This window comes from Musca autumnalis, unplaced genomic scaffold (assembly GCF_047663935.1).
Source record: "Musca autumnalis isolate F117 unplaced genomic scaffold, ASM4766393v1 scaffold_2, whole genome shotgun sequence".
NCBI lineage: Eukaryota > Metazoa > Arthropoda > Insecta > Diptera > Muscidae > Musca > Musca autumnalis.
Window position 1 is genome coordinate 141,288,702 of NW_027411755.1, and position 14,599 is coordinate 141,303,300.

At 30.6% G+C, this 14,599-nt stretch overlaps 1 protein-coding gene across 1 annotated transcript in view; it reads left to right on the forward strand.

Moving 5' to 3' along the window:
- robo2 (roundabout 2) overlaps positions 1 to 14,325 on the forward strand; it is a 101,237-nt gene extending 86,912 nt beyond the window's left edge. The window contains exons 13-15 of the mRNA XM_073969456.1: positions 101 to 264; positions 3,933 to 4,167; positions 12,576 to 14,325. Of these exons, the coding sequence (XP_073825557.1) occupies positions 101 to 264; positions 3,933 to 4,167; positions 12,576 to 13,854 (1,678 nt within the window). The 3' untranslated portion in view covers positions 13,855 to 14,325. The remainder of the gene's footprint in view (positions 1 to 100; positions 265 to 3,932; positions 4,168 to 12,575) is intronic.
- The last annotated feature ends 274 nt before the right edge of the window (positions 14,326 to 14,599 follow it).

Genomic DNA, 14,599 nt, shown 5'->3' on the forward strand with positions numbered 1-14,599 from the left:
ATTGCTTAAATATGATGTATGACCTTTCTTTTGCCATGCATAATCTTAAATCTTATGTAAATTTTGTTTTTTTTTTTTGCTTATTCTATTTTCTTTACAGCTATCCCATAAATCAAGATCATGTCGATGATGTATTAACTCAACCATGGTTTATTATATTATTGGGTGCCATATTGGCCATAATGATGTTATCCTTTGGTGCCATGGTCTTTGTCAAGCGTAAACATATGATGATGAAACAATCTGCCTTAAATACCATACGAGGTAAGTAATAAAAATCCATGTTGGAACTTTTTAAAGTTTAAATTTGTTAACAGTTCATTGGGAAGAAAGCAGAGAAAGTAGAGTTTTTGTGTGTGAAAAAGTATTGAAATAGTAGTTGTCTGTTAACTCAGCATTATTTTACAATTTCCCCCAAAGTATTGTTGTTGTAAAGTTAACAAGCCGCTTGTTAAATGTTGTCTGTTAGCTTGTGTTGCTTGATATAAAAGGGGTTGGAAATAAAGGCAAAACTAAGTGCTCAGCCAAACCACTTATGTATTTTCAATTGTTAAGCAGACAGCCAGGTGTAAAATAAAACTTTGCTCAGTGCAGGTAAACTGTGAAATTTTTGTAGTGGAAATTCTATGACAGAAGGGGTTTTTAAATACTTAAATGCAAAATATGATTTAATGAAAATATTAAATATTCAGGAATTAACATTTTCAATAAAGTTCTCTTTAAATAAGCTCAAGAATACCACGGCGTATATGTATTTCTACTTTCACGCCACTTGTGACATATGATTTACACAGATTATTACAAGTTTTTAATTATAATAATGATTATAAACCATGGATGTTAGGGCGTATAAGTAATTTTAATTGTTCATCAATATGAGGCGTATGCTTTATACAAATTATTGGAACCATGATTTACTCAGATTATTTCAAATAAGTGCATATAATAAATATTCTTATTCGGGCCTAAAAGAATTTTTAATTCTCCATCATTAGAAAATCTAATTGCGTTCTAGGCGTATAAGTATTATTAATTGTACATCCAAATGGGGCGCACAGTGGTTCAGAATCGTTTTTCATGGTGAGAACTCTGTAACTTTTGAACGGATAAAGATATTTTCATATATTTTTTTTGTTCGACAGATAACATAATCAGCATTCCGATGCATTAAAAACATTCGAATTCGATCTAGTAGTTGCAGAGGAATTCAAAGTCAAAATTAAAAATTTGAGTTTTTTCATATTTTGCATCAAAATATTAGTGTTTTTCAATTTTTCATATGTTCTAACCATTTAAAAAGGTCAAACTCCAACAATCAAACCATAAACATACAAAAAATTAAAAAAAAACAGTTTTGGGTTTTTTTAATTTAAGTTTTTTTTCAAAATTTAAAAAAAAATACTTCGTGGTGTTTCATAATACTCATATATATAATTTTCATATATGGGAACCGGTATGGAAAAACACACATTTTTACCCATGTAGTTTCAAAAAATGTAAAAAAGTGTTAATCGGTCGGAAGGGGACGTGTACAAAAGTATTTTCAAAACTCTAAAACTTTTGAACGGGTAAAGATATTTTTTAAAAAAGTTCAAACACCAATAAATTTTCTTTTAAATTTCCTAAATTTGTTTTTTCAAAAAATTTAATTTTTTTTTAAAAGATTAAAAAAATACTTTATGGGTTTTCATAATACTCTTGTATATAATTTATATACATTGGAAACGGTATGCAAAACAACCACATTTTTTGCAAAATTTTTTAATTTTTTCCAAAATTAAAAAATACGTCTTGGGTTTTTACCCATGTAATTTTAAATAAATTAAAAAAGTGTTAAACGGACGGAAGGGAACGTGTACAAAAGTATTTTCAAAAATTTGCAACATTTGAAGGGATAAAGATATTTTTTAAAAGGTCAAACACCAATAAACAAACCATAAACATACAAAAAATTAAAAAAAAAAAAAATTTTGAATTTTCTTTTAAATTTTTTAAATTTGTTTTTTCAAAAAATTTAATTTTTTTACAAAATTAAAAAAATACTTTATGGGTTTTCATAATACTCTTGTATATAATTTACGTACATGGGAAACGGGTATGGAATAAAACACACATTTTCACCCATGTGATATCAAAAAATGTAAAAAAAGTGTTCAACGGACGGAATGGGACGGGTACAAAAGTATATATGGGCTAAAATGGGACACTTTCGGGCATCATTCTGTGAAAACGAAACTTTGTTCCAAGCTGTTCCCTAAAATTTCTAGTCCACTAAAATTGGTATTTCACTAAAATTTAGTACCAGAGGAAACCTAAAATAGCTCACTTCGTGTAAGCGCTGTGGTTATTTATTGAAACGGTTTTTAAAGACAACTATTCTACCAACCTACCTAACAAAAAACAATGAACACACTATTTGTTATAGTTTCCGAGAAATAGCTATTTCTCCAGAAATTTCCAAAAATTACGTATTTTGCAAAATTGCAAAAAAGGTGGTCTTCATGCCCACACCTTCCAATATTTTGACCTAATTTTTTGGTTTCCTTAGTTTCAATATTTTTACTATCGAATCCCACAGAGAAATTAACTATCGATGAAAACAAAAATTGGGGTTTTGGCCAGGAAAATCGATTCCTAAACCACTGTGGGGCGTATGATCTATAAAGAGTGTTGGAACTATGATTAACAAAGATTTTTGTAACATGGTGCGTATGGTAAAAATGTTCTGGCCAATACGAATTTTCTCCATCAATAATAAATCTGACTGTTAAAATTTTGGCAATATAAGTATTATTAACTGTCCATAAATTGGTGGCGTATGATTTACAGCACTGGCCAAGCTGTTTGCTTATTTTTTAACATCTTTTTATTGTGACGGATGTTTTATAAAAATTTTTACAATTTGTAAAATATGATACAAGTTCCCAGTTTGTTATTTTAACTAATATAAATAATTTATAAAAATTATTACAATTTGTAAAATATGATACAAGTTCCCATTTTGTAATTTTTAATCATTTCATTTCGCTTATTCGCCCTATAAATTGCATGTCAACTGATATTGTCTGGTAAACCAAGAAGAATTAATTCTCTCCCAACTAAGAATATAATCTTTGAAAGTTTCGGGGCGTATAAGTATTTTTATTTGTCCATCATATGGGCGCGTATGATTTACTGAACTAGCCAAGAAGTATACGTATTTTTAATCCTTCTTCTATTGGGGTCTATGATTTATAATAATTATTACAATGTGTTAAATATGCTACTGATTCCAATTTTATTTATTTTTTTTTCGTTCATTTTCATTTCGCTTAATCACTCTCTAAATTGCTGGAACAAATCACTCCAGTTTATGGAAAATGTCAACTGGCATTGTCTGGCAAACCAATCATTGGGGTTTTTGTTGCAACATTTGCCAGCTCCCAACAACAAAATAATGTGGCTGGCTTTTCCGTTTGCCGTTTTGTTTTATTTTGGTTTGTCATCATTTTCATTTTCGTTCTTTTTTTCTGAGTTAATCTCTCTTAACAAGCATAAATTGAAGTTTTAATTTTCAAATAAAGTTTTTTGTTGTCTGGAAATTCCAATCAAATTTTTATTATCAAACATAGCCTGGCTGCTGGTGTTCTGGAGTGAAGGTTTTTTGTTTCAATATTTGTCATGGCATGTTAATTAACTAAATAGTTAACATGACCAATAACATAACAGAGGACATTTAGTAGACAAGCTTAATGAAAACTAGTAGTTTTTTGTCCCAAACTCGCACAGTCTCCAACAATATGGCTTTAATCCCCAAATGAGTCAGGGTTTTTTCTCTCTTTTTTTTGTTTTAAAGAGACAAAATTTTTTAATTTTGTCAATCTGTTTTCGAATGGATTTTTTAAACTATCTTCCTTTTTGTTCTTTTTCTGTCTTTTTCCATTTTTCTATAGGCACCCATCCCAATGATGTTTTAAAAATGCCAAGTTTATCACGTAATGGCAATGGTTATTGGTTGGATGCTTCAACGGGTGGCATGGTATGGCGCACCCAGCCAAGTGGTGATACACTCGATATGCAAAAGGATCAAATTGATGACTATGCACCGGTATGTCTGACCAACAATACAGCCAATGGAGCAAATAATACCAATGAACGTGCTGGCAATAGCGGCAGTGGACAACAACGGTATGTAGCAGGATTTTGTTAAAGTCATCAAAGGGTTTTATATATTTTTTGGGGGAAAATATCTTCACTAGACACACATGTGTGTGTGTGTTTGAATTTTATATGGCAAATTGTGTTGGTATTTAGAGTTGTTAAAAATTCAAAGCTTGATTTTGTTAGTTTTCGCTTTTATTTTCATTTATATGTGTTTAGTTTCCAATTTTTGTTGTTGCTATTTTTGACATGCTGTGCTTTTATTTAATCTCTTACTCGTCCTGTGTGTGTCAAAAGAGTGCTAAAAATCGTTAAATGTTTAATTAGAAACAAACATTTGTGTTTATGTTGTTAACGTTGAAAGCAAAGAAAGAATTTTTGTTCGCAAATAAAGCCATAAAAATAATACATTTACACTAACTAAATTTTATTGTTATCTCGTGGCTGGAATTTTATTGAATTGAGAAGAGAAGAAATTTCAATTGAAATTTATAAAATAAATACTTTGATTCGTGGAATATCAAACAAAATGTTTTTTTTTGTATGGATTCTAAACAAAGCGATATTAGATAAATATATAGTTTTTCCTATTTATAAATACAATTTAATACAAATATATAACGTAATATGATTGAAGCAAATCAAGCTGGAATAATATTTTTCGATATGTTTACATTGCGGCGTATGATTGTTTTTAATAGGAAATTGATTGGGGCGTATGATGAATATAATAAATATTTATTATTGCTGGCGTTTGATAAATATATTTTATATAAAAAATTGCAATCATTTTAGAAAATCAAAAACCTTAAAACACATGAAGCCACTGATCGTTTTAACGGCACAAAAAATGGTTGCTAAACTTGAATTAAAACTAGAATATTTTAGCATAATTTTGTGTGTTTTTTTTTTTAATTTTTTGGCCTAAAACGCAAGCAATTCCAAAAAATCGACGTTTTTGTAATTTTCGTCTTGTGATGAAAAATTTAAATTTGTGATTTAAAAATAATCATAAATGTTACATTCATATAAAATCAGGGATATGGAATGTAGAAAGAGAGGAATGTAGAAAGAGTATTTTCTGAATAAAAAACCAAGGGATTGGCATGTAAGAATTCACCTATATTACCCTTCAAGGTTTACGGAACTTTTAAAAGAACGCCCGATTGCAGGAAAACTATACGTTTTAGAGAAAAAAAATTATTGACACTAAGCATCAAGGCTTCAAGGTTTACGGAACTAAGCTTCAAGGTTTACGGAACTTTTAAAAGAACGCCCGATTGCAGGAAAACTATACGTTTTAGAGAAAAAAATTATTGACACTAAGCATGCTAAAAGGGAGACAGGTACAATACAATAATTCAGGGTGCAATACAGTAAAAATACCAGGAATACGATCTATATTATGAAAAAACATTTTTCCCTAAAAATATAAAATATTATTTTAATTCGTGAATGAGATATAATTCTTATTAATACGGGGCGATTTTGCGGCTTTTGCTTAGACAACCGAATTTTTATATATCGGCCATGTTCTGGCATTCACCTCTGCACCTCACGTGTATCGAACACACCTACGGCTGTTCTGCAACACACTTTACAGCTTGTTGGGGTGTATTTCTCACACTATAATTTTGATGGCGAGAGCTGAGTGAATCCTTATTTTTTGAAGAAACTAATTGAAATTTTCTACAAAAAACTGCATAGGACTAAAACTTAATGTGTTCTCTATGAGCATTTAAAAAAATATTTAATTTTTATAACAAAATATGATTTAAAAAATTATTTTTCTTAAAGTACCGAACTCAGCATGTTGTTGCTCTTGTACAGTGCCCGAAATAAACATAGGTTCACATGCAAATTTGTAATTTTTTCATAATTCAAATTACTTTTATAGGATTTTATAATTTTGTATGATGGAGTTGGGCATTCCAAATGATGTCAATATATTAACTATTTGGTTTTGCTACAAAATAAAAATTTAAAAAATTTTTCCTTATTTTTGGTGCGAAATAATGATAGGCTCAGGGCAATTATTGGAGATTTACACGTATAAATTTGGGGAAAACTTTTTACAAATCGTTGTTTTTTTAGATCGCCGATGTCCAGCGAGTAATTAAGTTTAGAAGTTGCCCCCGAATTATTTTCAAAATGCAGATTTGTTCAACACTTTACAGCAATTTTCAAGAAATAAATTTTTAACGTGGGAGAGGAGGTGAATCTGTGGTTGTCAGAGGCAAGGATCATTTCAATTTGCATGAAAAGAGTACCAACCAAAAATCTAAATCCAGTTTTTTAAAAAGTTTCATAAATTGGGCGCCAATTTGAACGTCAAAAAAGTCTGGATGGTTCTCCAACACCACTTTGACGGCAAGAATCGCTTATTTTTCCATTTATTGGAGTTTAAATAATTTTGCATCTCAAAACAACAGTCAACTTGATCTTCAGGTATCGAAAATGCGATGTAAACAAACGTTAGTAAGCTCAAATCGTCCTAGGAAGAATACAAAAATTGTCAAGTAAAACTGCAACCGAGCCCAAAAAAGAAAACCGCCAGATTTCGACTAAAAATTCTGTGAACTATCATGCAAAATGGCTAGAAGGGATTTTTCTATTACTCAAACAATTTCCCATCCATTTTTCATAAACATTTTTACCTAAGCCTTCGTCTGTTCTTCTTCAGGCTCCATTGGTGTTTTACTTGAATATTTTTGTATTCTTCCTAGAACGCTTCGAGCTTACTAACGTTTGTTTACATCGCATTTGCGATACCTGAAGATCAAGTTGACTGTTGTTTTGAGATGCTTAATTATTTAAACTCCAATAAATGGAAAATATAAGCGATTCTTGCCTTCTAAGTGGTGTTGGAGAAACCTCCAGACTTTTTTGACGTTCAAATTTGCGCCCAATTTATGAAACTTTTTAAAAAACTGGATTTAGTTTTTCGTTTGGTACTCTTTTCATGCAAATTGAAATGATCCTTGCCTCTGACAACCACAGATTCACCTCCTCTCCCACGTTAAAAATTTATTTCTTGAAAATTGCTGTAAAGTGTTGAACAAATCTGCATTTTGAAAATAATTCGGGGACAATTTCTAAACTAAATTACTCGTTGGACATTGGCGATCTAAAAAAGCAACGATTTGTAAAAAGTTTTCCCCAAATTTATACGTGTAAATCCCCAATAGTTGCCCTGAACCTATCATTATTTCGCACCAAAAATAAGGGGAAACATTTTTAAATTTTACACATTTTTATTTTGTCGCAAAATCAAATAATTGATATATTGATATCATGGGGAGTGCCTAACTCCATAATACAAAATTATAAAATCCTATAAAATTCATCTGAATTATGAAAAAATTAGAAATTTACATGTAAACCTATGTTTATTTCGGGCACTGTAGAAGTTCGTCTCTTTGTTTACGTCTGTTTCGTAAACAATCAAACGAACAAAGCGTACATACCCACACACGCATGTGTATCCGTTGATGCGCCAACACAACTGATATTTTTCATTGTTAATGATAAAGTTTGAAAGCTCTTATAAAGCTTTCCAAAGTTCTTTCGCGAAATATGAAAGCTCTTTTTACGTGAAATACAGAAACGCATTTGCTTTCACAGGTGAAGTGCATGTGTAATGTGAAATTGATGCACGGTGAATTCCAGAACATGCCCTATATTTTTCAAACTAAATAGAAACATTCTGATATTTTTGGATTATTTTAAAAATTTCTGTGTCAAATGTTTGCATAATATAATCATATATGATCATATATGTATGAATATAAGGATTTTCATATTTAAAAATTTCAAAAATATGCAAATTCTGCTTACGAAGAATACAATTAATCGGGCATGTTCAGGAATTCACCGTGTATGCATTTCACATCACACATGCACTTCACCTGTGAAATCAATAGATGTTCTGCATTTCACGTGAATAGCGCTTTCATATTTCACGAAAGAACTTTGGAAAACTTTATTACATCTTTATTACAGCTTTCAAACTTTATCATTAACAATGAAAAAATATCAGTCTTTGTTGGCGCATCAACGAATACACATGCGTGTGTGGGTATCTACGCTTTGTTCTTTTGATTGTTTACGAAACAAACGTAAACAAAGAAACGAACTTCTACAAGAGCGCGTACATGTTGAATTTGATACATTAAGAAAAAAATACATTTTTTAATCATATTTTGTTAAGAAAATTAAATATTTTTTTTAAATGCTCATAGAAAACACCTTAAATTTTAGTCCTATGCCGTTTTTTGTAGAAAATTTCAATTAGTTTATTTAAAAAATAAGGATTCACTCAGCTCTCGCCATCAAAATTACAGTGTGAGGAATACACCCCAACTAGGTGTAAAGTGTGTTGCAGAACAGCTTTAGGTGTGTCCGATACACGTGAGGTGCAGAGGTGAATGCCAGAACATGCCTGAACATTTAATCCTTGTGTCGAATTATGCATAGAACTTTTATTTTTGTTATAACAATTATTAATTTCCATAGAAAATCAATGGTTTTTGCGTTAAAAGGAAAACAGGTCGTATAAGTGTTATTAATTCAAGGTACACTATTGCGTATGACTATTATAATACATAATATTGCGTATACACCCAACAGTTTTGCATGCAATAATATTAAATTTAGAATAAAAAGCTTCACTTTTGTTCCTCCAAAATATATGTAAGTATGTATGTAGTCTGCATTTATTAATATTATTTTTATTCATGGCTAATAATAGTTAATTATATGAAACAATTATTGTGGGCTATGATGAATTAGTATAATTAATATTTAGTCCTGGGGATGTATGATGAATGTAGCTAATATTTCATATATAAAAATTGTAAATCGTCTTACAGAATCTATGAATTTTGCCTCAAAGGAAGGCAGGCCGTATAAGTATTATTAATTCAAAGTACACTACAGCGACGACTATTACAAACTAATTATTGCGTAAAGAATAAATTTATTTTGTATTTTTAAAACAAATACATATGAATTTCCAGAAAGCCAGGTCGTATAAGTATTATTAATTCAATATACACTATTGCGTATGACCATAACACCTCAAAACATTGCGTATAGGCTCCAAATGCTTGTATGAAAAATATTAAATTTGAATATGAAAACCTCACTAAAATATATAAATGTATAAATTTTAATAATATTATATTAATTCTTCTATACAACAGAAAAACTCTTTATGTTTTTGAAATAAATCTATCGATAAAAAATGGCCTTTTATAAATAAATTTCCATTGTCCACCAATGGTATTTGTTACACTTTTAAATATTGCTGCTAACAATATTTATTGTTGCCTTTGTTATGCAAAAAAAAAAAAACAATTTATGACTTAGGGGATTTTTAAAGTCCATTAGAGCCGCCATATATACACTCTTTAATATGTTACAAAACAATAGAGTTTTAAATAAATACAATTAAAAGGGATTTTTTCTTGTAAAAATTGATTTAATATTCCATAAGCTTTAAATGAAATTTATAACTGAATCAATATTAATCAGTTAAGTTGAGCCACATAAAAAAGATATATATTATATTTTTTATATACTTTAATAATCATTGGTTTTTTATATGCAATTAAGTGTACAGTTGTTTTATGTTCTTTATTTAATGCTGATTGTGCCTGGTTGAATAAATGTGTATGTTTTTTTTTTTGCATTTCCGTATATTATTTAAATATTTATGTTATTTTAATTAGTTATGAAGCCAGTATCAATTTATGGGCATACATATAAATATACCTAAATGAGAGTAGGGGAAGGGGAAAGAAAGCTAGATAAACAGGCAATGTTTTTAAAAGGGGACTGTAATCCATTTCCATTACAATAATTATTATGGAAATAATTACAGATTGAAATGCTACATTTAGTAGTTAAAAGTATTCATGTACATTTATTAGGGAGAGGTATATAAAAAATGTCGGCAAAAAAATATAAAATCAATTTTCATTACAACAAAAATAAGTAAATAAAACAAAAATAAAAAATAACAATTGGCGACGAATATCGATGATAAGGAAAGGATGGACTTCTCTCTACTCACTAATGTGCGACCTCCTTTAAATCGCCGTATACAAATGAAGCGTTTAACTACATCACTTCTATGGAAGATTTCCTTAGCTGAGAATCAGTGAATTTAAGCCAATATTTCGCTAAGAATCAAACCTAGGAATTGGGGGTGTAGGGAAGGCATTGAACCACGTTGTTACATTAGAAAAAGTTCTATTTGTTAACGTTTATAAAGCAGTGTATATGCGGCGTATGACTGCTATAATTAAATTATAACCGAAGCTCATGATACCTTCATAAATGTGTTCTTTAAGGAACACTTCAATGCAATACAGTTGGGTAATCTAGTTCCTAGTTCCTTGTACTAGTTCCAAAACGTATGAGTAACATCATGAAATATGACGTGCGATATTAAGTTACGCAGTTTGTTCAAAGACAAAATGTGGGCCATTGGAACTGCAAAGTGAACGAGATAGTTCCATATAATTCCTTTGGCACAACCCTACAATGCAATATTAAGATTATTTCATAACGCCGTATGCATGGCGTATAACTAATATTATTACATTGTAACCGTAGCGTATGAGTTGTGTATTATTTATACTTCATGTTTACCATGAGAAACATTTCACTGTAATATTTATTTTTTTTTTATTTCGGAAAATTAGATCTCAAATTAAACTTTAGTTATTTTTGAAAATTTCATTTCTCAACAGAGCTTTGATTAAATTACCTTAAATTCTTTCATCTTCATCCCTATTCATAAAATGTTGTCAAATCTTCTTTGCATTCCCTATATACAATTGAGTATTTAATAACTCTTCAACACGTATTTATTGCATATTTTTGATCATTTCGACAAAATAATTGCACAAATTACACAGTAATTACATGGATATAAGCGAATGGTACATAAAACAATTTTATTAATTAAAATACAACATACAAATAATTATGATTGAAGTTTACTCTCCAAATACACAATGGTAATATCGAAAAGTCAACAAGTACACAAAAACACAAATACATAAATATGTCTATATTTGCATAAACTAGTTATGCCAATTGCCAATAAATAAAAATGTCATGTTTGGACATTTTTTTTGTGATGTTGATAAAATAATAATAAAAATAAATTGTAAATAAATTGAAAGTGAAATGTAATTAGTGCAATAAATTTTCAAATTATTTAAATCAATTTAAATAGAAATTTTAAATTGTTTTTTTAATTTTAAATTATATTAATTACACGACCCATTACTATCGTAAATATATTAATTATACGCCATGAAGGAAAGTAAATATTTTTTAATGCGACAGGAGAAAGAAAAATCATTGAAAAAAATATAAATTAAAATTAAACACAAACATCCCGACAAACTGCCAAAGTGAATTGAGATTAGGTTTCTTTAAAAATAGACCAAAGGCACCTAAAAAACTTTAGGCCTCTTATGAGATATTGAGTTTTTCTAAACCTGAACTATACGATCTTTTATGAGAATACTTCTTTTAAGAAAAATTATTGAAAAAAATTACAAATTAAAATTAAACACAAACATCCGGATGAACAAACTGCTAAAGTGAATTGAGATTAGGTTTGCTTATAAATAGACCACAGGCACCCAAAATAATTTAGGTCCCCTATGAGACATTGAGGTTTTCTAAACCTGAACTATTCGATCTTTTATGAGAATACCATCTTCTGGTTTTCCATAAAACTTCCTTATGGTATTTTCAGATAAAACCTTCTGGTCTCCATAAGGCGATTTTCGCTTCCTCTTTGAGAAGATATAGTATGAGAAAACCTAATGGTCTTCAATGAGAATAACGTTTGGCCTTCATTTAATTATCAGATGCGATCTTATCAATACAATATTTTTTAATTCAATATAAATTCAATATAAATAACAATCACTTATACGCCCCCTGAGTTATTGTATAAATAACAATCATACAACCCCAGGTTCATTCAATTAACCCCACTAATACTATATTGAATTACTCGCTAATCAGATTAGGATTATATTTATTTCCTTTGTTAGTTAGAATGCAATTTTAGAATAATCCTCAATTAAAATTTAAATTTTTATTCAAGGCAACAATAAATAAAATTAATTTTTCTACCAAAAAAGTTATGTTTAGGAAATAATCCTCAATTTGAGTACAAAAAAAAAAAAAAAATAATACAACAAAAAATATATTTTTTAATAACTACAAACTTTAAGCGGCTTAAAAGCCACCATAACAACCATAAATTGTCATTGCAAATAGCCTCACAAAGCACACAATTCGCCAATTTATAAAAATATATTTCTCCAAAAAAAATTGCAAATCTCTTTCATGCTTTACAAGTTTTCATGGTGGCATTTTTTTCTCGTTTCTTCTCTTTACAGCTATGTAGGTGAGTATTCCAATATACCCACTGATTATGCTGAGGTAACAAGTTTTGGTAAAACAGGCAGTGAATATAGTGTGGGACGTAAAAATGCCTCTTCTCCGGCACCATATGCCACATCGTCCATAGTACAACAGCAGCAACAACAACAGCAGCAGCAACCACGTTATCAAACCAGACCAGGAGGTTTTAATGTGCAACAGCAACAACAACAAATGGTCAATAACCCACCCAGACCCATGCATCCTCCTTTCATACAGCAACAACAACAGCAACCACCAGCCAACAATATTTACCAACAAATGTCCACCACCAGTGAAATATATCCCACACAAATGGCCAGCAATAGATCAGCCTATTCCGATCAATATTATTATCCCAAGGAAAAGATTCACATTACCGAAAATAAGCTCAGTAACTGTCATACCTATGATACAGCCAATAATCAACCACAACAAATGACGGTGGCTTTTTCCAACATGGGCACCCTAAGACGTAGTGGTAATCAACAACAACATAGCCAGAGATTCAAGGTCATCAACACCCAGGCCCAAAACTATCAACTACATTTGGCCGATAATAGTCAACAAAAACAACAACAAATTAAAATGAATTCCCTAAACAACAATCAAGGCAATGCGGATTATAATACCCAAGATATGATTACCAAAAATCTAATGGATTTAGATGCTGGATCATTTTGTTACAATGGTATGGCTGATTCAGGTTGTGGTGGTTCACCCTCACCCATGGCTATGCTAATGTCACATGATGATGAAAATGGTGAGGAACAGGCATTGTATCACACAGCTGATGGGGATAATGAAAGTGATATGGAACGTCTGTATGTTAAGGTAGATGATACACCACAACAACAGCAGCAGCAACAAAAACAACAGTTAATATCTTTGACACCAAGTCATCATCCCGCCACACAACAACCACAGCAACAACATCATCTGCATCAGTCAAATCAAGAAAGAGATGTTGGCAATCATGGGCCCTACAACAATTGGCGTTCCCATAATTCCTCAACACGTTCAAATGGTTCTCAGTATCAACAGCAACAACAACAACAGCAGCAGCAACGTGGTGTTGCTGATTCACATCACTTACATCCTTTACATCAACAACAGCCAAGTAGTGATTCCGAAATGATTTATGCCCCAAGCAGTAGTATGGCCAGTGAGCGTAGTCTACTAAGCAATTCGGGTAGTTCAACATGTGGTGGTGGTGTTGGTAGTGGCAATGGAAGTGGTCAAACACACAATGTGTGACCTTTGGATAGACAACAACAAGACAACCAGCAAACAAGTAATAATATTAGAACAGCAGCAATAACAACAATACCATCAACAGCAGTTACAGCTACAACATTGCCATTATTAGGTCCAGCAACGGTAGCAACCCACAAGATGAGCTCCTCCAAACCAATGACATTGAATGCTGCTGCAATAACAACAACAACGACAAGACATCAAGAAGATTATTATGCTCGTGAAGTTAAAGAGTTATTGGAATGGTGTGAACGTTTCAACAAGGGTTCATTGGATAATTTTGAGTGAAGAGAAGGAAGGAAAAAAGAAAAAGAAGAAGCAGGAATGGCAAATAACTAAGCAAGGACCTACTAATGATAAGAGCAATTTATTTTATCTAATTTAAACCTTTTTTATGTTAAAGACTGAAACTTTTTTAATTTTAATTTTTTTCTCAGAGTAGACCATTTTTATTTTCCAAAAAAAGAAAAATTTTTTATTAGCAAATTCTTAAAGATATCAAGGTCACATGTCAAAACGGTGAAATAATTCGTTGCTATTTTTTAATTTTGTTAAAAAAGTTGGCCAGGTTTTATTTCCATTTTGAAAATGTCTTGGTAGATTAACATGGGGCAGCTTAGACATTGCTGTGCCTTCGCCGACACGGATATTTTTGATGCTTGTAAAGATAGTCTAAGGGAAATTTGTAGATCTTCGAAAAACTCACAACTTTCCCTTGGAAGATCTATATGTAACGTCAATAAAA